The sequence below is a fragment of the Carassius carassius genome, chromosome 30 (assembly GCF_963082965.1).
Source record: "Carassius carassius chromosome 30, fCarCar2.1, whole genome shotgun sequence".
Classification (NCBI taxonomy): domain Eukaryota; kingdom Metazoa; phylum Chordata; class Actinopteri; order Cypriniformes; family Cyprinidae; genus Carassius; species Carassius carassius.
Window position 1 is genome coordinate 7,993,533 of NC_081784.1, and position 25,190 is coordinate 8,018,722.

The following is a 25,190-nucleotide window of genomic DNA, read 5'->3' on the forward strand; positions in this document are numbered from 1 at the left end:
TTGCTCGACCAAGCTGTTTGAGTTGTTATAGAGGACAAGACTGTCTGAGGATCTATGCACACGAGTGTGGTGCACAAAACCCGGAACTCCTCCGGTCGACCCAACTGCGCAAACATGTGGCAACTTTGTCGCAGGTGCTTAACCTGAAAAACCACGAGTTGGACCAAGTTGCGGACTTCTTGGGCCACGATATTCGTGTGCACAGAGAATATTATCGACTTCCGGAGGCTACAACCCAGCTGGCCAAGATTTCAAAGTTACTCCTCGCTATGGAGAAAGATTCTCTTTCAAATCTCCACGGCAAAACCCTAGAAGAAATTGAAATTGAAGGTAATGCTACTAAAGTTGTTACAAATGACATTTTGAAGTTAAGTAAGTATATTCATATCCTAAAGATAATCCCTAACGTAGATCTTAATGTAATGTTCACCAGATATTAGAGTTATCACTATGTCTTCTATTTTTACTCTAACATTAGCAATGTTAAGCTTACTTGATACTCAATTTTTTTTTTAGACAAGTTAGACTTTTCTGATTCGGAACATAGTGAAGACAGTGATGCTGAGGAGGCGCATCCACAGACACAAACAGAAACAGGTAAAAGCACATAAACATACAAACATCAAATCAGTAAAGTCAGTGTAAGAAGTGCACCATATGATGCACCAAAACATTATACAGTAGTTCAGAGATGTCACAGAAGCATAATTCATATAGACCAAGCGCCGCTGCTGTTTGTTATAGCATTTTATTTTTCTATTCACAGATACTGATCCTGCCTTAGGAGGCCCATCTAAAGGTATGACAATACTAAAACTTTTTTAACTTCAAACCCACATGTGTATATATACTTTTGAAACCAAAATGACTGTTAGAAATGTTTAAAATGCAGTTTAGGTTGCTTTTGATTGCTTAAATTATAACATTGTGTAAATGATGCAAGTTTTTGGGGAGCACTTTACAGTAGGGGTACATGAATTACCATGAATTAATGCATAAATTAATGAAGAATTATGAATTACTTCATCCATTAATATCTCAATTATCAGGAACTAGCATGAGTTCAAAATCTTTTATTCATGACCTCATAGATGAAAAACACCTTAAGACATTCACTAAGATGAGTACATCATCATGATTAATAGGTTATTATGCATGATCTTGATGTTTTCTTTTTCACAGAAAACAAGATTTTTAATATCCATTATGGATAAAGCTATGCTTTTGGTACATGTACTAAAACATTTGTTTTCTCAAATAAGATTACTTGAATTATTATAATAATATATACAAAAATCTGCATTGCCTCATGCATGCATACAGGTTAGAACAGTATATCAGTAACAGTAATTAATGTGAGAACTAATGTTTTTCATTAATTATGATGAGTTATCAAGCACGTATACAGTATGTCTTCTTCATAGCAGCCTGCATGTAAATGGACAGACCCCCAACACTGGCCAATCACAGCACAGAGTATGTGAATTCTGTTGACATCCAAATACAGTAGTCATCATTAACTAAGCATTAATTTCTTATGACCTCATCGTGTGTGAACCCTCAAGTAAAGTGGTAACTTGGTCTTCTGGAAATACTGATAAACAGTGTGTTATTAAAGCGATAGTTCACCCAGAAATGAAAATGTGAGGTTCAACTGCTAATCCCTAGGAGTCAGTGATGTAGATGACTTTGTTTCTTCAGTAGAACTCAAAGATTTTTAACTCAAACCGCTGCAGTCTTTCAGTCATATCCCTGATAGCGCACGTACATCTAGAAGATGTCTATTTGACGTCTGCATTTACATCTGCAAGATGTATTATTTAGGTTATTTGCTCATCTGCAATACGTCTATTGGATGTCTCTTTTTAGATGTCACATAGACGTCTGTTAGATGTCTTTAAGATGTTTATAATTTAGAATGTATGTAAAACTGACATCTGAAAGAAAGTTTTTAGACAGCGGATGTTTCCAGATCAAGAGATCTTTAACAGACATCTTGCAGACTTGCGTGTGTCATCTGGGATATAATGGCAGTCAATGGGTCCCAAACATGCACAGACTAAACCAAATACATGCTCTGGCATAGTAGTATTCTATCTTGTGTATAGGTCACTTATTTGTTTATACAGTGCAGAGTGATTGTGGTCACTACAGCTAATCAGAATGGTAATTACTTGTGCTTATCCTGATTGTTGCAACCGAATTTTGTTTAACCGTTGTATTCACAATCTCTGCACTGTGTAAACAATGAGTGACATATACAGTCTGTATTTGGATGTAAGACTACTGTATTTGGATTTACATTTACATTTACATTTAGTAATTTGAAAGGAAAAGTAGAGAGGTAGGTCTGTAGTTCTCTACAAGTGATGTGTTAAGTGTTGATTTTTTCAGCAGTTGAGTTACCAGAGCCTGCTTGAATGCAGTAGGAAAAGTGCCAGTATGGAGGGATGAGTTGATGATGTGTGTGAGAGCTGGTAGAAGTGTGTGAGATATGGCTTGTAGAAGGTGTGAGGGGATGGGGTCAAGAGGGCAGGTGGTAGGATGACTGGAGAGGAGAAGTGTAGATACTTTTTCCTCGGTTAGCGGAGAGAAGGAGGAGAGAGGGTGATTGGCTGTGAAAGGGGTCGGTCTGTGCTCCTGTGTGTGAGGAGCTGAGAACTGACTGCTGATAGTTGTTGTCTTGTTGGTGAAGAAGTTCGCAAAATCGTCAGCAGTTAAAGAGGAGGTGGGTGGTGGTGGTGGAGGAGGACAGAATAGAGAGTTGAATGTCTTGAAGAGTGATCGTGTGTTGGAGGAGCTGTTGATCTTGTTGTGGAAGTAGGAAGATTTTGCAGCATGAACATCAACGGAAAAGGAAGAGAGGAGAGATTGATACATACTCAGGTCAGATGTGTCTTTTGATTTGCGCCATTTCCTCTCCATTGCCCTGAGTTCGGTCCGGTGTTCACGAAGAACCTCAGACAACCAGGGGTTAGAGGGAGTAGCGTGTGCTGGCCTGGAGGAAAGAGGGCAGATATTGTCTAGAGAAGAGGTTAGAGTGGAGCATAAGGTGTCCGTTGCGGTATTCACATCCAGAGATGAGAATTGTGGGGGTGAGGGAAGAGAAAATGACACGGCAGATGAAAGATGGGCGAGAGAAAGTGAGCGCAGGTTTCGCCTGAAAGTGACTGGTGGTGGGGTTGGTGGTGCAGGGGCAGAGAGTTGTAGACTGAAAGTGATGAGGAAATGATCTGAAACATGGAGAGGTCTCACCAAGATGTTGTCTGTGATGCAGTTGCGTGTGTAAACCAGATCCAGTTGGTTGCCTGATTTGTGAGTGCCTGTGGTGATGAATTGTTTGAGATGTCAACAAATTTTGCACACTGTGCTGTGATTGGCCAGTGTTGCGCTCTGTCCATATTCCTACAGGCTACTATGAAGAAGACATGAACATGCTTGATACCTCATCTTTAATGAAAAACATGAGTTCTGACATTAATTGATATACTCTTCTAGCCTGTATGCATGCATGAGGTAATATTTATTATTTTTCTATATTCCTTTTAATAATTCAAGTAGTCTTACATGCACAAAATGTTTTTTTGTATTTTGAATCATGTGCCATGACTATAGGTTTATCTACAATGTATAGTAAATACCTTGTTTTTTGTGAACAATGAAAACATCATGATCATGCATAATAAACATAAATCATGATGATGTACTTGTCTTAATGTCTTAGGCTATGTTCACACTTAGTGTCTTTTTTGACAAGAAAAAGTTGACAATGCCGTTTTTTTAGCAAAAAAGAAAACGCTGGCAGCGTTCGGTTCTTTTGTTGCTATAACAACAGCTGCAACAGTAGCCTAGTGCTGTGTGATGCAAAAAATGTCGAGAAAGAGAAAGTTGGCTCTTGCGTTGGCTTTTGAAGTTACCGGGGAGGAGAATGTCGGTTCACAAAGACGTTTGTGGGTGCATGACATTATACGGGAAAGGAAACGCGAAAGGAAAAAGACGCCGGCGGTGGCGTCTAAAAAAGCGCTCAGGACTTTTTTGAAAAAACGGTTTACTCCATAGGGTTATAATGTAGAACAGACGCTGGTAGTTCGAAAAAAGACGCTAAGTGTGAACATAACCTTAAGGTGTTTTTCATCCATGAAGTCATGAATGAAAGACTTTGAGCTTGTGTTAGTTCCTGATAATTCATGAGATTCACACTTGCCATAAAGTGTTACCATGTTTTGAATATGTATTTATTTATTTATTTTTAAAGCTCATTGCATGAAGGACAAATATCACAGCAGGAGGGAGGAGCATGAACAACCTGGTAAAAGCACACAATCATATAAAGAAAGAACACTGTACTAGGGAATTCTCTAGATCAATCATTTTAGCTGGTTTTATAGTAAAGGAGGATTTTTTGCTAGAGATTTACAGTTTCCACTTAAATGTGTAGAATAATTTATGAAATGTTTGAGTATGTTCCATCAGAACCTTTATTCTGAGCCATTCTATTCATACCACAGGAATGAAGAAAGCTAGGCGGCCTGTTGTGAACCCTACAGGCACCTCAGATGGTATGAGCATCTACCTCACTCAGCCAGCATATCCATTAAGGTTTGATTCAATTCATGCAGACCAAGCAATACTACTGTTTGTTATAGTGTTTTATTTGTCTATTCACAGATATTGAGACTTCCTTTGGAGGCTCATCTCAAGGTATGATGAGAATACTACTAGTATAATGAGAACTACTTATCTATATTGGCCTGTCATGATAACTTTTTGTTGGTCGATATATTGCCCCTTAAAATAATTGTGATAAGTGATATTATTGTCATTTTAAGACCATTTTATGCCAGTGAATGTAAAATAATAATATAACAGCATAATAATGCAAGAAGGCCACACACTTTCAATTAATAAACAAACATTTAATTCATAAATGATTTAGATCATGAAAATTAAGTGTCCAAATATTAGATACCTTAAAAAACTTGAATAATAGTAAAAAAAATTAATAATAATAGTAAATCCACATTTTCTTACAAATAGAAAAAAGACAAATGGACGAAGAACTGTTATGGAGATTTTTCCATCTACAGATTTTTCCTTTTTTTATGTTTTATGTTATGTTTTATGTTATTGTGTTTTTTATGTAAATATAAATGGTGATGTATTGCATTGGCAAAAATTGAGATCATGTACATTTATTGTGCGATAAGTCGATATATTGATTATCGTGACAGGGTGGGATGCAGCGATTATAGATTTTGGCTGTACGATTATAGTCTGAGGAATAATCACGGTTTCACAGTTATCACAGTAATTATTATTCATTAATTCATTTCAAAACACTATTAGTTAAAACAAATAATAGTCCATTTCCAGTCCTGTAATAATTTTACACTGAAAATATATAACAGAATAATGAATAAATAAATAAAAATAAGAATAAAAAATAATAGTATTTGTCTATATAAAATCTTAGCTAAATATTAGCTAAGTATTTCCCTATTAAAGAGGACAAATGTAGTTAAATGCACTTTAAGTTGTGATCAACTATATTACAAAATTGTTTGGTATTTTCATTTTTTTTGGACCAGAGTAGAAACATTGAAAATAAAAAAGCTCTAACTGGCTTTTGACTTAACAATATAGCCTCCTTTTGAAAATGAATAATGCAGTACAGTGAAAATAAATAAAAAGAAACACATCTCTGGTATTGAATATTAGCAAGCTATACATATCCTTTTGGAACAAAACAAGGAGTCAAAAGCTGCAGGACCCACATACAACATGGCCCTCAAATTGCACACTTATCTTCAGTCCTTTCTGTTCATATTATAGTGCAGAAATGTAAGCATGTTCACATTCTCAGTGCTCAGTCTTGACCTCTGAACTTTAAGCTAGCGCACAGTTGGAAAAACTTTTAGTTGCAGCAGTTTTATTCCGTGCAGAAGAAACGCTGTGTTGAGAAGCCTTAACGATTAATTAACCGTGACGAATTAAAGCACGGTTAATAGTGAAATCAGTTTATCGTTGCATCCCTAGTGACAGGCCTAAATCTATATTAGGAAATAAGCAACCATGTAGTCAGGTCTTTAATTTTATTCTTTTATTTACAATTTGATATTTGATGTATGAGGAATGTAACATTGGGCCAACAGTTAAAACCAATTTTACTCTTACGGATTAGTGACCTATACAACAAGACTTGACTAAAGACAAGGGTTGGTAAGAGTGTGGCTGGTTGGGAGAAGAGGGAGAGGAGCTCTGGCCATCATAGTGTTCAACCCAGGGTTCAGGAACCTGTTTTCCTCTTTTGTAGGGAATCATGAAAATTCTGCTGAAAAAAATCTGGATGATGCTAAAAGGAAGCAGAAACAAGCCTGGTCTCCAACTGAAATTGCAGCAGTACAGAGGCATTTCCGCGACCACATAGCAAGGGGTAAACTCGCCACTAAAATTGAATGCCAGCAGTGCAAGAATGCTGAGCATCCAGCTTTGGCTACTCGCACGCTCCAAAACATTAGGGATTTTGTCAGGAATCGCGGCTTAACCCTAAAAAAGAAACAGTCTCATTAGGTGTTTTTGTTTTTTACTTTTTGTTTATATGTAAGCAGAATATTCTTCTGCTGTTAAAGTTTGTTCATGGATTCAGTATGCTTTCAGCAATGTTTAGTTTAGCTGTTATGCTTAGGAACAGTTAAAATATTTAAGTTGTTCTCTTTACACTTACAGTAAGAGCGTTTGTTTTTTCATTACACACAGTACACACAGGATGTTTCTTGATACACAAAATGATCTTGTGATGTAAAATATTAAGGGCAACTACAGTAATTTTGCTGTAAACAAGAACAAAATAAACTTTGCTCTTTGTTCACAGAATGTGCATACTGTTATGTCTGCACCGCTTGTTTGAATGTTGTTTCTTCGCTTAAATATGATCACCCACTCTCGGTTTTTCTGCAAACAACCGGCTAGATTTACATTATGTGTATAGATAGATAGATAGATAGACAGACAGACAGACAGACAATCCCTTATGTCACTCCCAAATAGTACATCCTTGAATACACACTATAAAAGGTAAGGTAGCATATTTACAGCACTATACAAAAATATTTTACACACTTGCAAAATGCGTGCACCATGTTCTGAGTCTGATCATTGGTCCTCAAATATCAGGTATGTCCCTTTAATACACAGTATTTACTATTGTGTATGTGTTAAACCATTAGTCCTCATATATCAGGTATGTCCCTTTAATACACAGTCTTTACTATTGTGTATGTGTTAAACCATTAGTCCTCATATATCAGGTATGTCCCTTTAATACACAGTCTTTACTATTGTGTATGTGTTAAGCCATTAGTCCTAATATATCAGGTATGTTCCTTTAATACACAGTCTTTACTATTGTGTATGTGTTAAGCCATTAGTCCTAATATATCAGGTATGTTCCTTTAATACACAGTCTTTACTATTGTGTATGTGTTAAACCATTAGTCCTCATATATCAGGTATGTCCCTTTAATACACAGTCTTTACTATTGTGTATGTGTTAAACCATTAGTCCTCATATATCAGGTATGTCCCTTTAATACACAGTATTTACTATTGTGTATGTGTTAAACCATTAGTCCTCATATATCAGGTATGTCCCTTTAATACACAGTCTTTACTATTGTGTATGTTAAACCATTAGTCCTCATATATCAGGTATGTCCCTTTAATACACAGTCTTTACTATTGTGTATGTGTTAAGCCATTAGTCCTCATATATCAGGTATGTCCCTTTAATACACAGTCTTTACTATTGTGTATGTGTTAAGCCATTAGTCCTAATATATCAGGTATGTCCCTTTAATACACAGTCTTTACTATTGTGTATGTGTTAAGCCATTAGTCCTCATATATCAGGTATGTCCCTTTAATACACAGTCTTTACTATTGTGTATGTGTTAAGCCATTAGTCCTCATATATCAGGTATGTCCCTTTAATACACAGTCTTTACTATTGTGTATGTGTTAAGCCATTAGTCCTCATATATCAGGTATGTTCCTTTAATACACAGTCTTTACTATTGTGTATGTGTTAAGCCATTAGTCCTCATATATCAGGTATGTCCCTTTAATACACAGTCTTTACTATTGTGTATGTGTTAAGCCATTAGTCCTCATATATCAGGTATGTCCCTTTAATACACAGTATTTACTATTGTGTATGTGTTAAGCCATTAGTCCTCATATATCAGGTATGTCCCTTTAATACACAGTCTTTACTATTGTGTATGTGTTAAGCCATTAGTCCTCATATATCAGGTATGTCCCTTTAATACACAGTCTTTACTATTGTGTATGTGTTAAGCCATTAGTCCTCATATATCAGGTATGTCCCTTTAATACACAGTCTTTACTATTGTGTATGTGTTAAGCCATTAGTCCTCATATATCAGGTATGTCCCTTTAATACACAGTCTTTACTATTGTGTATGTGTTAAGCCATTAGTCCTCATATATCAGGTATGTCCCTTTAATACACAGTCTTTACTATTGTGTATGTGTTAAGCCATTAGTCCTCATATATCAGGTATGTCCCTTTAATACACTCAAATGACACTTTTGTGTGTTGTATATCTAGTGTCCTCAGAAATCACTTTAGTCCTTATAATAACGTTTTGTGTCATAGGTGGGGCTTGTGTATCAAATTATAAATTGTCCTCATAATTGTGTATATTTTCAGGTTGTTACATTATAGATTGTGTTTTGTGTAAACAAACTTTAAAGTGAAATCTGTGTTGTATGGGTCAAAATAGATTTTTTGATCTTCACCACATCTCTGTACAGCAAGTGGAAAGGGGTGTCCCCCTAATACACCAACACACCTGTTTGGGCTGCAGTGTCCTGGTAATTCACAAAAACCAGTATGTGTGTGTGTGCAGGGGCGTCGGACTGGGGGGGTAAAGGGTACCGAGTACCCAGGGCCCGAGGCAGGGGGGGGGCCCTTAGACGTCAGTTTTCTATACATACATGCACTAACATTTGTATAGCATTTATGTACAACTAAAAAAGTTCCTGTGCAAAACTAAACTTGTAGTTAGGCGCTGGTTTGGTATAAAAAAGTCATTTTCATGCTGTGCAGGGCCCCACACCCCTCTCGAATCAATGCAAATGGTACGACCCGCAGGCCAGGTGCTTCTGCTGCGGACCCGCGGTGATTGAATCAGTTGATGAGACAGGAGCTGGAGTGAGCCGTGAAGAGTCATGTCTCTCCTTAAGAAAGGAAAATCAGGGGCTCAAAAACGAAAAGAGAAGCAGAATAAAGAGAGAAGGGCAAATGAGGGCAAGCAGTTGCTCACAAATTTTTTTGAAAAGAGAGGTGAGCTCCAAATGCATCATCAAGCATTGACATTGTTTTAACATAAATATCTACTCCCGGTAGAATAGCATACATTTATGTTTGCATTTATGAATAATATACCAATACTTTATAGTATCACACCCTTCATAGCGAGCAAACAATGTTTCTGATTATTACATGGCTTGGCTGAATTCCAATGTAGAATGCGGTCTGTTATTTCTTGATAACAGACCGCTGCGAAGTATAACAGACCGTTGCCATGAAAAACAGCGCGTTGCTATGGACGCGGAACGGACTATTTTCTTTGGCGGAAGCAATACAATCGTTTTTAAATCAATAAACTCTTCTGCTGCAGTTCTCCCCACTCTCAGAGTCAGAAGTTTACATGAAAACACTGTATATTTCCCTCCATTGTCAAAATCTAACACCCGCGAAAACACAGATCGTTAGCGCCTATTTTACCGCATTGTTATGCAAATTAGCTCGCACACGCTCTTACATTAAGTACAGGATTGTTCTCAGTATAATAATGCACATCTTAATGATTGAAAAATGACTTATTTTAAAACATAATTCAAAGACTGAATGTCTAGTTTGGCGGTTAGTTTACCCTGTGATTCTATAGTGTAGTCTGCATTTATTTTAAACAGACAAATAATCATCAATTATCTTGTACTTAGCCTACACTTTAAAAAAAAGGTATTGTGACAATAAAGGATATTTTAGCAACCATTTGAAGCCATATATTTCAGTTTCCGAGTCAGACCCTGCAGCAGCAGGCCCCTCATCATGGCTAGGTGAAAGCAGTGACAGTGAGGTGGATGTGAGTGTGACAGTGAGACAAGGTGAGCTTTTTAACACTTAGTAATTAGTAATTAAGTGTTAAGAGGAAATAAGCAAAATTAGTACATTGTTATTGTACACATTTAAACTTTAAAGTGTAATTACTAATTACAGTTTAAAGTTTACAGTTTAAAGTTTAAATGTGTGCAATAACAATGTACCCATTTTGTTTATTTCCTCTTGTAGCAGAGGCAGAAATAGAAGATGAGGTTGATATAAGTGATCAGAGGGAAAGTGAAGAATGTGATGAAGGTAGTCAGGAGCAGGAGGACAGAGCTGAAGAGGAAAGAGAAGAGAATGAGAGACTTAGGGATACTGGAGAGGGATTGTCAGAGGACCCAGGATTATGGCCAACAACTCTTACTGATAAGCACAGGAAAACTATTGTTCAAATGCTAGCAAAAAACTGGACTTTAAAGACCTGATCAGCAAATTTGCGCATGCAAAGACCCGTCAATGGGCATTTAGTAAAAACTGACATTATTTAGTTTGTGTTTCAGACCAAAGTTTTTCTCATTTGGTATGGTCATTTTCAGAACTGCTTTACAGTATATTTGATTTAGTCCAGGTTTGGACCTGCTAGACCTTTTGTCATCTCAGTAAGTAGTACTTTCGACAATAAAACAAAAATATATTAATCAGAGTGTGGCCTATTTTGTTTACATTTTAAGTGTTTTTATGATAAAAATGCAATACCTTACCCATTGGTATCACTATGGTATTGGGGGCCCAGCAAGATGGTTTGTACCCAGGGCCCAAAATTTGGTGCTACGCCCCTGTGTGTGTGTGTGTGTGTATGAGGGAGTGTATATGTACAAATACATAAAGTATTACCATTAGATCACTGTTACTTAAAATCACTGTAACTCATGGTTTCTCTTAGCATATTTTGATGTTTTTGTATTCCATATTTTGTACTGACTCAGCATGAATAATGTGAATGTGTATAGTATGTAAAGGGAAGTAACTCACTGTCCTGCTCTCTCACTCCGAAAAACAGCACAACAGCACACAAAACATAGATCAAACTTATGACTGCAGATGCAATCATATACGCACGCCTCTGTGAAAGAGAGAGAGAGAGAAAGAGAGATGATAATTCAGGTGCTAGAGGTAGATGAGATATGAAACGTCTTCTGCTTTATAATGATCATGGCCCCTCTCACCTCATTAAATAATTTGTTGTCCAGTAAGATCTGAGAGTTATTAACATACATAGAGTGGCCGGATGTGTTGGTCGGGGATGTGCTGTTAATGCAAGGTGTGTTGGCCATGCCTACAATCTGCCCCTGAATGGCAGTGCCTATTACTGTACCCAACACCTCTACAGTCATACCTGAAAGAGAGAGAGAATAGAAAAGACATCACTAAAAGAGTCAAATTGTTTATACTTGGAAGGACAGGTGTCATACATAATACACTATGATTGATATGAGCGTGTGTGTGTGTGTTTTTTTTTTTAAGAAATTAGAACTTTTCAGCAGGGATGTATTAAATTGATCAGTGACAGTAAAGACCTTTAAATTGTTACAAAATAATTTTATTTCAAATGAATGCTGTTCGTTTGAACTTTCTGTGCATCACAGAATCCTGAAAATAATGTTTAATGGTTTCCCCAAAAAAAAGAAAGAAATTAGCAGCACAACTTTTTCATCATTGATAATATTAAGGAATGTTTCTTGATGTCACAGTTATAATGTGTTGCATGTATTATGTAGCTGATTGCAACAGTAAGGCATTAAAATGTGTGTAAATGCTCTTACGGTACGCTGTGGCTGAATCTCGTTCCTTCAGCTCAGTGCTGATGAACATGGTCAGAGATGAGTAAGGCACATGAAAGCACTACACACACAAACACACAGAGTAACTCATGGATGGCTCACAACAAAAAGGCATAAATATGCAAATTAATGCAATTATCATGCACTACCAGTCAAAAGTTTGAGCACACCTTCTCAATCTTTATTATATAATAAACACAAATGGAAGTGTGAATATGTGATTTAAATAAAACTTGTATGCCGGATGGATCCCATGTATGCTCTCCTACTCATTCATTAAAAAAAAAAAAAAAATTACAAAAAAAATGATTGTACTAAAAATATATTTGCGTAGTTTAAATATTAACTTTAGTGTTAAAATATTATTTAATAAAGACATTCATATATAATTTTAAGCATTTAAGCATAAATGTTTAGATTAACCCTTTTTTATAGTGTCCAGATGTTTGACAAGTAGTTGACATACATGTAAATAAATATAATGTTGAACAGAAAACAGAATATAATGTTGCATTTAATTCATCAAAAACTATGTGAATGTGTACTAACTGTCTGTAGAGTTTGGAAGAGACAGTAGAAGAACAGATACCACCAGATCTTTCCCTGTTCTACAGGTGGAACTACCCATATGAGGAAATAACACAACACAGCTGGTGTGGTGGAGATCAGAATCCTGCAGAGAGAAAGCAGTCATCATCATCTAATTTTACTAAAGCTTGTTACAGTTGTTGAGCCTTAGGGGAAGAACCGAGAAAGAACTGATTGGTTAAGAACTGGTGTAATAAAAAACCCATATAGGATCTCCGTTCATTTGATGTTTGAGGTTGAATACGGTCACTTCTGTATTAACTCATCTGTATGAGGTTAGGTGAGATAATGAGTGCGAATCACATCTCTGTGAGGTTCACTGATCTTTCCCCTATGGCTCTAAACAAAAGTCAGTGCTGCATGTTGTTTCATTAGATATTTAACTAACAGAGTCAGCTAGAGTTTGGCAGGCCGTGAAAATGATTTCTAATCACACTACCTCATTCCAAAATTCCTCGCACTAGTCCAATCAGAGAGTCTACTAGGAAAACAGTTGTAGCAAATTTAAGCTCAAAAGGGAAATGTATATAAATAATTACAATTAATTATGATTAAAATTATTTATATGACTTGCCAGCAGTAACTGTAGTGGAATTAAATTGGCATCAACTAATAATTTCATATAAACTTTTAAAAAAGGATATTTACGTGGCCACAGAAAATACTTTTATACAGTATTAATGCATTAACAAAATTGGAATCGTAAAGGGACATTGGGGTTGCAAAAATTACTAAAGGCTCTTAGAAAACTAATCTGTTGCATAAGCACAAACATATAATATACACTCTCCTTTAGATAATCAGAAGACAAATTCATAGATAATAAACATGGTAAGACTACATATAGGTAAGATTACATAAACGAGTGCTTCTATCATAAGCATGCATAAAACAGTCAAATTCAACAGACAATATACAAAAGCAGCAATAATGTACACAATGACCTAAAGGATATGTGTGTTCATTTAAAGAGAGGTTTTCTTATGAACCTATTAGAGAAGAGTCCCTTTCTATGGGCATTATGTGTCTGTTTTTGAGATTCTGTTTGTTTTTAGTTAAGAATTGCTTTGCAACATTCCCGGGAGCCATAAACTAGAGCTATCAGATAGTGTGCCTGTTCTGCCTTTTTTTGAGGTGATTGTTGCATTTCGGGGGAAGGGTCCATAGACCCTTTGGTTAGATGAGGGGGCGTTAGATATTATTTGTTAAATATAACTAATAGTTGTGTGTCTGATTGGTCCAAATGCTACACAGTGATCAATAGGAGACGCTCTGAAATCAATGGTTCAGACTGACAGCAGTGTATACAGCGGGATAGAAAAACCTCGTACAATAAGCTGATCTTTCTTTTCTATTAGACTGCAGAATTTGTGTTGGCCACACTGCATTTTGGGATGCAGTAATTTTTTGTGCTGTGTGTTCCATTGTATAAAGATATTTTTGGAAATGTAATGGGTTTCATAAATACAGCACAATATGTGTAGTATGAGTTGTAAACAAATGACTATTAGAAGCAAATTCCTTTAAAGGGATAGTTCACCCAAATATTTTAATTCTGTCATAAATTACTCACCCTAATGTCGTTCCAAACCCTTAAGACAGTTCGTCTTTGGAATACAAATTAAGATGTTTTTGATGAAAACCAAAACACAACTACCACATTCAAGGCCCAGAAATATTGTGAAGACATTGTTAAAATATATGGTTCAGCCTTTATTTTTATGAAGCTACAACAATAGTTTTTGTGTGCAAGAAAATATAAAATAACTACTTAAATGGTTAGTTCACCCAAAAATGAAAATTAGGCTGTGTTTAACTCCCCCCAGAGGCAGTCTAGGTGTAGCTGACTTTCTTCTTTCAGATGAATCCAGTCAGAGTTACATAAAAAATTGTCTTTGATGTTTCAAGCTGTTTAATGCCACTCAGCTGGTGTTGCATGCATCAGTCCAAAAGAAGTTAAATAAAAAGCACCCATCCATAAAAATAAAAATAATTACTGTCTCACACATCTCCGGGGGGTGAACAAAGGCCTCCTGCAGCGAATTGATGCATTTTTTAAGAAAGAAATCCATATTCAAAATGCAATAATCACTTTAATGTAGCTTGCGCCAACAGTTTAGACAGAAGCAGCTCCGGGCTGATGAAGTATGAGGTTGGTGCTGTGCATGCGCCTTTGAGTCTCATGAAAACCAATGTCTTCTGAGCGGCACATACACAAAGCCAAACTCCATACGTCGTCCGCCCAGAACTGCTTCCATGTACAACAAGCTAAATTAAAGTGATTACGTTTTGAATATGGATATTTTTCTTTAAAAAAATCCATCAATTCACTACTAGAGGCCTTTTTTCACACCCCAGAGCAGTGTAAGACACTTTTTTTTTTATAGATTGATGCTTTTTATTTAACTTCTTTTGGATTGATGCATGCAACACCAGCTGAATGGCATTAAACAGCTTGAAAGATCAAAGACAATATTTAATAAAACTGGATTTGTCTGAAAGAAGAAAGTTATATACACCTAGAATGCCTTGGGGGTGAGTAAAACACAGCATAATTTTAATTTTTGGGTGAACTAACCCTTTAATTCAACAATTTCTTCTCTTCGGTGCCAGTCTTCAAAGCGCATTCATGAGAGTACCCCGACGTATGCATGTGCATTCCTCTACTTGTAAACAAGATGCAGTGCATCCGGGTTCTACATCAGAATGTCGGCTCCTGTGTCAACAGCACCACACCAATGCAATTGATTTTCATACAAATAGTTAGAAACCATATAGTTATATAATGTGTGGTTATATATGTGTGGTTTTAACTGTGGTTATGATGACGTAAATGTTTCTTACTATGTAAGACCAATGGTTAATTTTAATAAAACCCAAACAGTCAGAATAATTAAAATTCACCATATAAAAATAGATTACTATTTTACAGATGTTACTGTTTTTGAAAATGAACAAATTTACATCTGCATCCTAATTTAAGCTACTGCTATTGTCAACTCAAGTTACTTTCAAATGTGCATTTCTACGGGGAACAAAAAGATAAAAATTATTAATATTGCAGCCTGCATCAAAGTCAGGCAACAAAACTGTTTCATGATTTGAAATGATATCACTCAGAGCATACCGAAAATAATAAATGGATTTTTCTATTAAGATTAGGGCTGTCATAACGCTTGCGATTGATTTTACAATCCTTAATGCGTAAAAATAATTTAATGCAATTAACGCAAAATAAATGGAAACCAGCCTTATTATTACATTAGAGATTGTAGAGTGAACAGAAACTCGCTTTGCATTATCAGTGAATTATTAATTCCAGCATGTTTCCATTTTTTCCATTTTTCTCTGAAGAGCACAAGACCTCACACGTGCTGTGTGAAGTACAGACTGAGTGTATGAGTGCTCTTGACGCACTGATAGCACATTTGGCCTCATTCATGAAACTTAAGTAAATATATGAGTAATTTATGAGTCATAAATTAATGAGGCACATAAATCTCAATTTCGACACTTAAGACTGGTTTTGTGGTCCAGTAATCTTCAAATCTTTTTGTTGGCTAGAGATGGTTTTTTCACTTCTTAAACTATTTTGAATTTACATTGTGAATATAAATTAATAGTACCCACTGCAAATCATCCTAGGGGTGGCCACAGGGGTGGCCAGAGTTTATACAGTGGTGGCCGTGTCCACCCCTGGCCACCCCTTGGGGGCGCCCCTGGTGTGGAAAGGTCTGAAAAAGCTCATCAACTACAAGACACCATCCCACAGCACTGTGGATAATCAATAACTTGCAGAAGATCTGAATGAGTTTTACTGCAGGTTTAAACACCCCCCACCCGCCCAGAACACCTCTTCACACAACCATTCACTGCACCTCCTGCATCCCCCTTCTCCTCCACACCTTCATCAGTGAAGATGATGTGTGCCAGGTCATCCAGTAGCAGAAAAGGAAAAAAGCACCAGGCCCAGATTGTATTACACCAGCCTGTTTGAAATCCCGTGCTGACCAGCTGGCCGTGATCTTCACAGAGACCTTCAACAGATCACTGGAGCCGTGCAAAGTCCCTTCATGCTTCAGACACTCCACCATCGTTCATAAGTCCACCTCTGCTTCATTTACAGCAGAAAACAAGGAAATGCTTTAAGCACCACCTGGCAGAGAGTGAATCTGCGTCTCATATATTGTTTCAAGCAGATATTTTTATGTATAGTTTCACAAAATTGAAGTCAAAACATTGTTTTTGCTTCAAATTTCGAAATTATACAATACTAATGATACAATACTAATTTAGATTAAAAACTGCTAATGTTGCATGTATGCAGCATCCTTGTTTGGATAATGATTAAAATGCAGTGGTTGCCTCTCATTTTAAACGGAAATAGCACATTTTTATTTGTGTTATTTATTTGATTTGGGGCTTGTTTTAAAATTTCAAATAGTTTTGCTATTTACATTTACATTAGATTTAAATTTTGCAATTTAGCAGATGCTTTTATCCAAAGTGACCTACAAATAAGAACAACAGAAGCAATCAAAACTAACAAAAAAGTAATATGGAAGTGCTATATTAGAATATTATTACAGTATTATATTTCAGTTTCACAAAGAAATGTACAGCATTTTCTCCAAGCAATTAAAAGGACAAATTTAATTTATAATTTGTCTTAAATCTCATTTTGTAAAAAATAATAATAATCATGAATCGAATCAAAATGTGAAATCAAAATAGTGAATCGAATCGAATCGTAAGTTGAGTGAATCTTTACATCCCTAATTCCCATCCCAAAGAAATCCACAATTACAGGACTAAATGACTACAGGCCTGTGGCTCTAACATCTGTGGTCATGAAGTCATTTGAAAAACTGGTGCTTGCCCACCTGAAGGACATTATTGAACCCTTGCTGGTCCCTCTTTAGTTTGCCTACAGAGCAAACAGGTCTGTGGACAATGCAGTCAATATGGGACTGCAATACTTTCTGCACCATCTAAACAGATCTGGGACTTGGGTGAGGATCCTGTTTGTGGACTTTTCATTCCAAACCTCCTCCTGCCCAAACTAACTCAGCTCTCCGTGCCCACCTCCATCTGTCAGTTGATTAACAGCTTCCTGATAGACAGGCACCAGCTAGTGAGGCTGGGAAAATTCTAATCCAGTACCCATATAATCAGCACTGGAGCTCCTCAGGTTTGTGTTCTCTCCTTACTGCTCTTCCCTCTATACACCAATGACTGCACATCTAAAAAACCCTCTGTCAAACTCCTGAAGTTTGAACTCCCTCTGTCCCTTATTTGGGAGCGAGCAGACCTTTTCAGTGGCTCGTCTTCTGGGCTGGGTGCAGCTTTCCTCCTCCGAGAGACAGTGTCAGGAACATGGCTTTGATTGCAGTGCCGGTGACCTGCCGTCTCTGTCAGGATGGGGTCTCTTGCACTTTGAGCCCTGATGGTGCTTTGGCCAAGGCTGTTTTGGCCTCACCGCTGGCTCATGTTCGCACCGAACAGCAGCAGAATACCTGATACACATGGAGTATCACCATGACATGCAGTGCTGAAGCGGCCTGGCCTGCCGCGGAGAAAGCCACCAAAATGGCATCATCTTCATCCTCAGTTTACTCCATGGCACTGAAAGACATCATATCCCGCATGCTGGGGGAGGGAAAGAGATCCGCGGTCTTGAATTGCGCTGGAAGGGAACCTGCAACAGGGGGGTGAGGAGCGTGTGGACACTGAGGTGCGAGCTTGTCACCTGAAGAGTGCGGCAGAGCTATTTGGGCGAGTTCATCACCTTGGGTGATGACCGAAGGGTCGTATCTCCACAGTGGGGGCAGTCCGATCCCTCAAGCGCCGCCTCTGTGTGTGTGCGACCCAAGCAGAAGACGCACGATTCGTGGCCATCAGCCCCCTCATATTTTGTGCACTTGACCACCATTGGCCAGTTTCACTGGTGTGATTCAATAAGACTTCAGTAGTATTTGGAGGAAAGTGTACTTCCCATAGCAATGTAGAGTGACCGAATCGAAAGGGAACTGAAACTGTCCTACACAGCATAAACAAACCACCTTTTAAACTGCCTCTCTCTTATCTCTGATTGGTGAATTCTGGTGGTGTTGTCGGCGGAGCCAATCAGAAAGCAAAATTTTTCCCTATGTCATACACACACGCACACCTTACAAATATAACAATAGATTTGCATTGTATTTCACTTCAACTCAACAAATATGCCTGTATTCTTACTGCACAAACTAAATATTGGTGTTACAACATAATATTCAATCAACTCATTTTACCAATAAGTTTCTATTTCAAACCATTAAACAAGTATAATTTTCTCAGTACTGTTATTCTGTATAGCTTTCATAATGAACGCAAATAAAAAAAGAACTAGTAAGCTCCTAACTGGAGTGTGTGTGCCCTTTTCTATTGGCTTACCGATTGGGATTGAAGATTTTTGTTTTAGTTTAGGTAAGTCAGTACTGGTAATATTTAAATACAATTTCTAAAATATTGATAAAATATCCATCAAACTGTTTTTTTTTTGTTTTGTTTTGTTTTGCTCTAGTTCTTGTACAAGTTCTAAATTGGATTTCTCAATTTTTAAATGTAATAAAAATGTTGTAATAACATGTTAAAACCTGTTAACATAAAAAATGTGTACATTCACTCAAAAGATACATTATTCGTTAATAAATTAACTCAACTTGGCTGAATGTCACTTCACTTTTATATTGTAATGTTATATATATATATATATATATATATATATATATATATATATATATATATAAAGATCGACCTGAAATTAGTTCAGAGGCTGTATCGCGTCCAAAATTTGATCAATCGACAAAAAAACTTGGTACGCTTCATCAACACACCATGATCTAAGAGTCCATGCCAAAGTTGGGAACAGTGCCACCTATGGGTTAAGAGATGCCCAAAATACACATTTTAGCTTGAACAATCAGTCTGAAAATTAAGATCTTGGCATCACATTACAATATAACATAAAACATTACAATATAACATTTCTGTAATCAATATAGCATAAGTCAAGAGTTTTTGAACAGTAAGAATTTTATGCTTTTAAAGAAGTCTCTTCTGCTCACTGAGCCTGCATTTATTTGATCCAAAATACAGCAAAAGCAGGAATATAGTGAAATATTTTTACTATTTAAAATAACTGTTTTCTATTTGAATACATTGTTAAATGTAATTTATTCCTGTGATCAAAGCTGAATTTTCAGCATCAGCATCATCAAATCCTTAACATATGTAAACCTACTTACATACAGTGAGTCAGAAGTTCCAGACTGTCCTTGTAAAGAGTTAGGAATGGCCAGTGGCTTGAGTGAGGAATAGCCGGGGGCTTGAGTAAGGAATAGGCCGCAGCTTAAGTTAGCAGCAGCCAGCAGCTAAAGCGAGGAATGGCCAACGGATTCAACGAAGGAGCAGCCGGGGGTTGCGGCAACCACATGTGACGAACCAGGTCTAGACTACAGTGAAAAGCAGTGAAAGCAGATCCGGAGATCCACAGCATGAAGTTGATGTATTTCCTCAGCGACCAGCATGGATCAGCTCTAGGCATGACGAAGCCGATATTGTGCTCTTTTGGAAGGCCTAACAAAGTAGTTTCACTTTCAGAATGAAACACACAGCTTCTCCACAGCGAGAATAAAAGGTATGCTGCCTTTCTTTGCATGAACATTTGGGCGGCGTTTTGCAAATCTTCCCAAGCAGTGACATAGATGTGGGGGCATGTTTAAACAACCCGTTTCTTGACTTTTATAAAGAGTATCTCTTTGGATTTGAGACTTTAGTCTTTGCAACTTTACAGATCTTCTTTATGCACCAAAAGCTTGTAACAGTCAAAAGAGAAAGGAAAAATTGAAATCGCATCATATGACCCCTTTAATCATTGGCATCTATGGATTTTAAATTCAAGTCCTGCTCTGTGTTCTATGCTAATAACCCGACTGAGAATGATGCAAGCGGTGTCAGTATGTTGTCACTGAAGCTGCAGCCATGGCGGGTATGTTTTTTGGTGTGCAGGCAAAACATCAACAACAATGTGCTACATGTTTCTTTTCCCGGTTTTTTTTTTCAATTGATGAAAATCCATTGTAGCAATGAAAAACTTTAATCCCTGCATAAACAAAATTGATTTCAAATTTAATTTATACCCTTATTAATAGACCTATGTTTGTTTTTAAGTAATTTCCAGGATTTGAATCCACATTTATTTTTATTCAAGAACTTCAAATACTTTCAAGAAGCGTGGGAACCCTGTGCAGAGTTTAGCTCTAACCCTAATCAAACACATCTGAAAAAGGTAATCAAGGTCTTCAGGATTACTAAGGTTACAAATAAGTGAGGTTTTTTTCAGGGTTGGAGCTAAACTCGGCAAGACAACGGCACTCCAGGACCAATGTTGCCTATCCCTGGGATACATAATCCAGAGCAGATGGACTTGGCTTGGACCACCATGGCTAATGTTCATTTCTCTGTTTTAAATACATCTCTCTTTCTCTTTCTGTGAACAACCACCCAATCCCAGAGTTCCAGTTTATAAAATACAGAGTTTTAATTTCCTTTTAATTTTCTCATGAATTTAGAAAACACTATCATGCATATTGTACATCCGGCACATTACAACTCAACTCATCTGCACATTGTTTACATCTCTGCACATCATCTGTATAACAGTTCTTGTATGAGCATCTGTGTAGTACTTTAATATATTGTGTATATTTCATTATTTGTATTTAATTATCTTTTATTATTATTTTTTCCCCCTTCGGATATTTCATTATTGCATTTAATTTTCTCTTCTTTTTTTTGCACAGTCTAAAAAGAGTATGCCAGATCTACATTTCACTGCTTGTTGTATGTCATATAATTTGTACATGACAAATAAAATCTTGATTCTTGAAACAATATAATTTCATGGTGTGGATTTCTGACAATCACATACCAGGGCATCATGCGTCCATGCCGTGTCCATGGGGTTCTGCTTACTAAAAACCCAACTGTAGGATCAGTCACAGCATCCCAGGCCCGACCCACAAACAGGATCACAGAAGCATTGAGGGGATCCAACTAGAAAGACAGATTTGGTCATTAGTTAATGTAGGATTTACACACAGCATTGCTTTCTAAAAAAAAAATGACTAGAAAAAAAACATTTTGAAGAACATTAATTTCAGTATTTTATTTAAAGCTGCTTCGAAACAATGTGTATTGTGAAAAGTGCTACAAAAAATATAATCTACTTGACTTGACTAAACATGATAGTTCTTTAACCACATCTCACTTCATCTGGTACCAATCCTTCATTTGCTCGACAGACTCGGATGAGAAGATCTGATTGGTTATCGCTATGGAATCGATTGTAATAATGAGGCAGCAGGAGTTTTGATCAAGATAACTGGAGCTGAGGATCCTCTGCCATTCAGTTATAGTGTTCACATATGCATGCTCACCAGTGCCACATCAAGCAAAAAGATTTGTAGAAAGAAGCCCAGGGCACTGCCTGTGATCTGATATGGAGCCCCTCCAATTGCAAAACACACCTTACTCCATACAGTCAGACCTCTTTTGCTCTCCTGCTGTGGTGAGAGCTGAAAGGAGGTTTAAAAAAATGTGATTATAAAAGAACGGACAATGACAGTGATTTAAGCAAGTAAAACTAGACCCATGAGAAACCAATGAACTTTTCACTGCAAGAGGACACAATAAAATCCTAACTGAAGGAGTTGATTAAGCTTGGATTCTGTTTTTGGGACTTTCCATTTAAAGCTCTTAAAAAATACCAGTGTTCAGCATCAAAAACCCTTCATAACTGCTGGAATGCTCTTAGCATTACAGTCCAGCAGTAATAAAACAATCAATGTTCTCCTGCTTTGGCTCTGCAGGGACATTACAGATAAACTGGACATTTAAAGGGATCATATGATGCAATTTCAAGTTTTTCTTTCTCTTTGGAGTGTTACAAGCTGTTCATGCATAGAAGAGATCCCTAAAGTTGCAAAGACTTAAGTCTCAAACCCAAAGAGCTATTCTGTATAAAAGTCAAGACTCATCCACGCCCTCCAAAAACGCCTCATTTAAACACACCCCCACATGTCTACATCACTGTGTGGGAAGATTTGCATAACACCACCCAAATGTTCATGGTTAATTTATATTTAGAATCAGAATCAGAATCAGAATGAGGTTTAGACAAAGATAATAAAAAGAATAATATAAAAATAGACAAAAAAACAATGTGCAAAAAAGCAAAAACACAAAATATAATATAGACAATTATGTACAGGTATGATATATGCAAAATCATAACTGCTCCAGAACAGTTTTTTCAGCTTTTAAGAACATCCAGGTTACCGGTAGCGGGCGGAACTAATGCACAAACGGCAATCTCATTGGCTGTCGTTCACCTATTATCGTCCCTGTTTTGATTTTAGCAAATAAGTTCAAGCGAATGCACACAACCTGATTAATATTCATGAATCCAGTAGCTGTTAATCCTTAGTGTGTTTTTTTAGTTCTTATTAGTATTCTTATCATTATTATCTTAACAGTAAGTTTTTTCCCCTTTTTGTTTTACAGAAGCACTGATTCTTCAAAAAAGCACCACCACCAATCCTAAATTCAGATAAAATGACTAATAGCTACATCAAGTTTTAATTCTAAATAGATACTCAATCAATCTAAATTCTAAAGTTCTATCATTAAGTAATACTTGATTATCATGTTATAATGTTTGATTGACTGATGTTAAGAGTTTACATATAAAAATGGCACACACACATTTTTTTTTTTACTTTAAGAAATATAACCATGCAATATAGTGACAACAAAAGCACGTTTTTAAAGAGATTCAGTGTTTCTGGCGTTAGCAAATAAAATAATATTTTCCAAAGACAAGATCATCATGATTAGCTCTGTCATAAGCGATAAGAGTGAATCAAATAATATGACTGTAAAGGTCAGAGTAGTGACGGCCTACTTGTCCCTAGACACGGTTCTAATTACTTTTACCTGAGAAGATTTTGCTGCTTCATTTCAAAGTTTATCTTTACATTTCCCTTCTTTATTCTTCATAACCGCTGCGACCAACACGTTCTCACTCCCAACTCGTCACATATGGACGGCTTGGTCAGGACCTCTTGGCGTCACATTTTAACGCACTGGGTATCCCTTTGGCGTCATTTTTCAACGAGCAGGGCAGTCCGTTAGACTTCTATGGAACCCTGAACCCGAGCCTGAGGCACCAAAATTTGACGTTTTGGGTAAGCACACGCGGCCCTTTGTTTGCTGTGGATGAAAAAAATAAAAAAGTTTGCTGTGGATGGATCGAGACTACAATAAATACGAATAGATAGGCTACAATAAATGATCTTTGCCGAGGCTGGTCAAATGGTGTCCTCCATATCATCTTTATCTGGCCACACAACTAGGTTTTAATGTTAAGAAATCCCTCGCAGTCTGATATCAAAGCGAACCTCTAAGAAATAGGGGGAGCGTTCATCGTGTAGTTTAACAGCATTCAGCGGTGAGTTTAACAACGCTCTACTGCAGGTAGAACAGCATCCAGATGTGAGTTTAACCAAAACAACGCTCAACTGTAGGTAAAACACTATTCAGAGGTGAGTTTAACAACGCTCTACTGCAGGTGGAATAGCATCCAGATGTGAGTTTACCAAAACAACGCTCAACTGCAGGTAAAACACTATTCAGAGATGAGTTTAACAACGCTCCGCGGTGCGTGCAGTAAGCAGTTTAAGCGTTTTCTGCCAGGTCACAGGGTAAGTGACTAATTATAGGTGATGCATGCTGGATAATGTACTTTTTTAATAGGAGTCTGGTATTGATAAATAAATGTATATATGCTTGTGTTCGATTAATCAATGTCTTGTTTATTTATTTATTAAATATCCTCTAAATGAATAACTCTTTCGTGAAACGGACATGAAACGGCTTGGGATTCGTTAAAAAAATTACGCATTTCAATGATTCAGAGTCGACTCTTTCTTTTGAGAGACAATAAATGTATACACGGTGCACTTTCAGATGTAAAACTTTGCATGATATTTTTATTCACTTAGAGCTGTGTTACACAATGCATTTCAAATATCTATAACGGGGCACTTTAATCATTATATTCAACATCAATCTAAACCCCCGCCTTATTATTTAACCCCACCGTCTGCTCTGAAAGTACCTACTTGGAGCCAAAAATACAAAGTACCTACTTGGAGCCAAAAATACAAAGTGCAAAAATCAAACATCAGTGATTTAATTCATATCCAAGTAACCTACCGTGGGAATTCTAATTCCATCTTGATTGATAGTTATGGCTGTAGGTAACAAACCGGATGAGAACTGTTCGGCTCCCTCTTCACTTGCCATAACACTAATCAGAGGTATTTTTTATTTCAGGTGCAGAGCGTGCTTTATTCTTGCGTTCAGGCTAAGAAACACTGTTTGATAAAGTGCTGCTTCCACGAGCGAACAAACGTATGCTGCTCTCCACTTCTGCCTTGTTGCTGAAGTGCCCGTGTTCACGCCCACGCGCTTTTTTTATTCACCGTCACGTATCGAAAGATGAGCACACGCAGGCGAATGCCGAT

The 25,190-nt window shown here is 37.0% G+C and overlaps 2 protein-coding genes across 2 annotated transcripts in view; one reads left to right on the forward strand and one right to left on the reverse strand.

Moving 5' to 3' along the window:
* LOC132110524 (sodium-dependent lysophosphatidylcholine symporter 1-A-like) overlaps positions 1-25,148 on the reverse strand; it is a 39,313-nt gene extending 14,165 nt beyond the window's left edge. The window contains exons 1-7 of the mRNA XM_059517212.1: positions 24,880-25,148; positions 22,041-22,178; positions 21,533-21,657; positions 12,523-12,646; positions 11,956-12,034; positions 11,359-11,528; positions 11,165-11,255 (exon numbers count right to left, since the gene is read on the reverse strand). Coding sequence (XP_059373195.1) covers positions 11,165-11,255; positions 11,359-11,528; positions 11,956-12,034; positions 12,523-12,646; positions 21,533-21,657; positions 22,041-22,178; positions 24,880-24,969 — 817 coding nt within the window. The 5' untranslated portion in view covers positions 24,970-25,148. The remainder of the gene's footprint in view (positions 1-11,164; positions 11,256-11,358; positions 11,529-11,955; positions 12,035-12,522; positions 12,647-21,532; positions 21,658-22,040; positions 22,179-24,879) is intronic.
* LOC132110529 (CD276 antigen-like) overlaps positions 1-25,190 on the forward strand; it is a 101,869-nt gene that overhangs the window by 31,860 nt on the left and 44,819 nt on the right. The window lies entirely within an intron of this gene.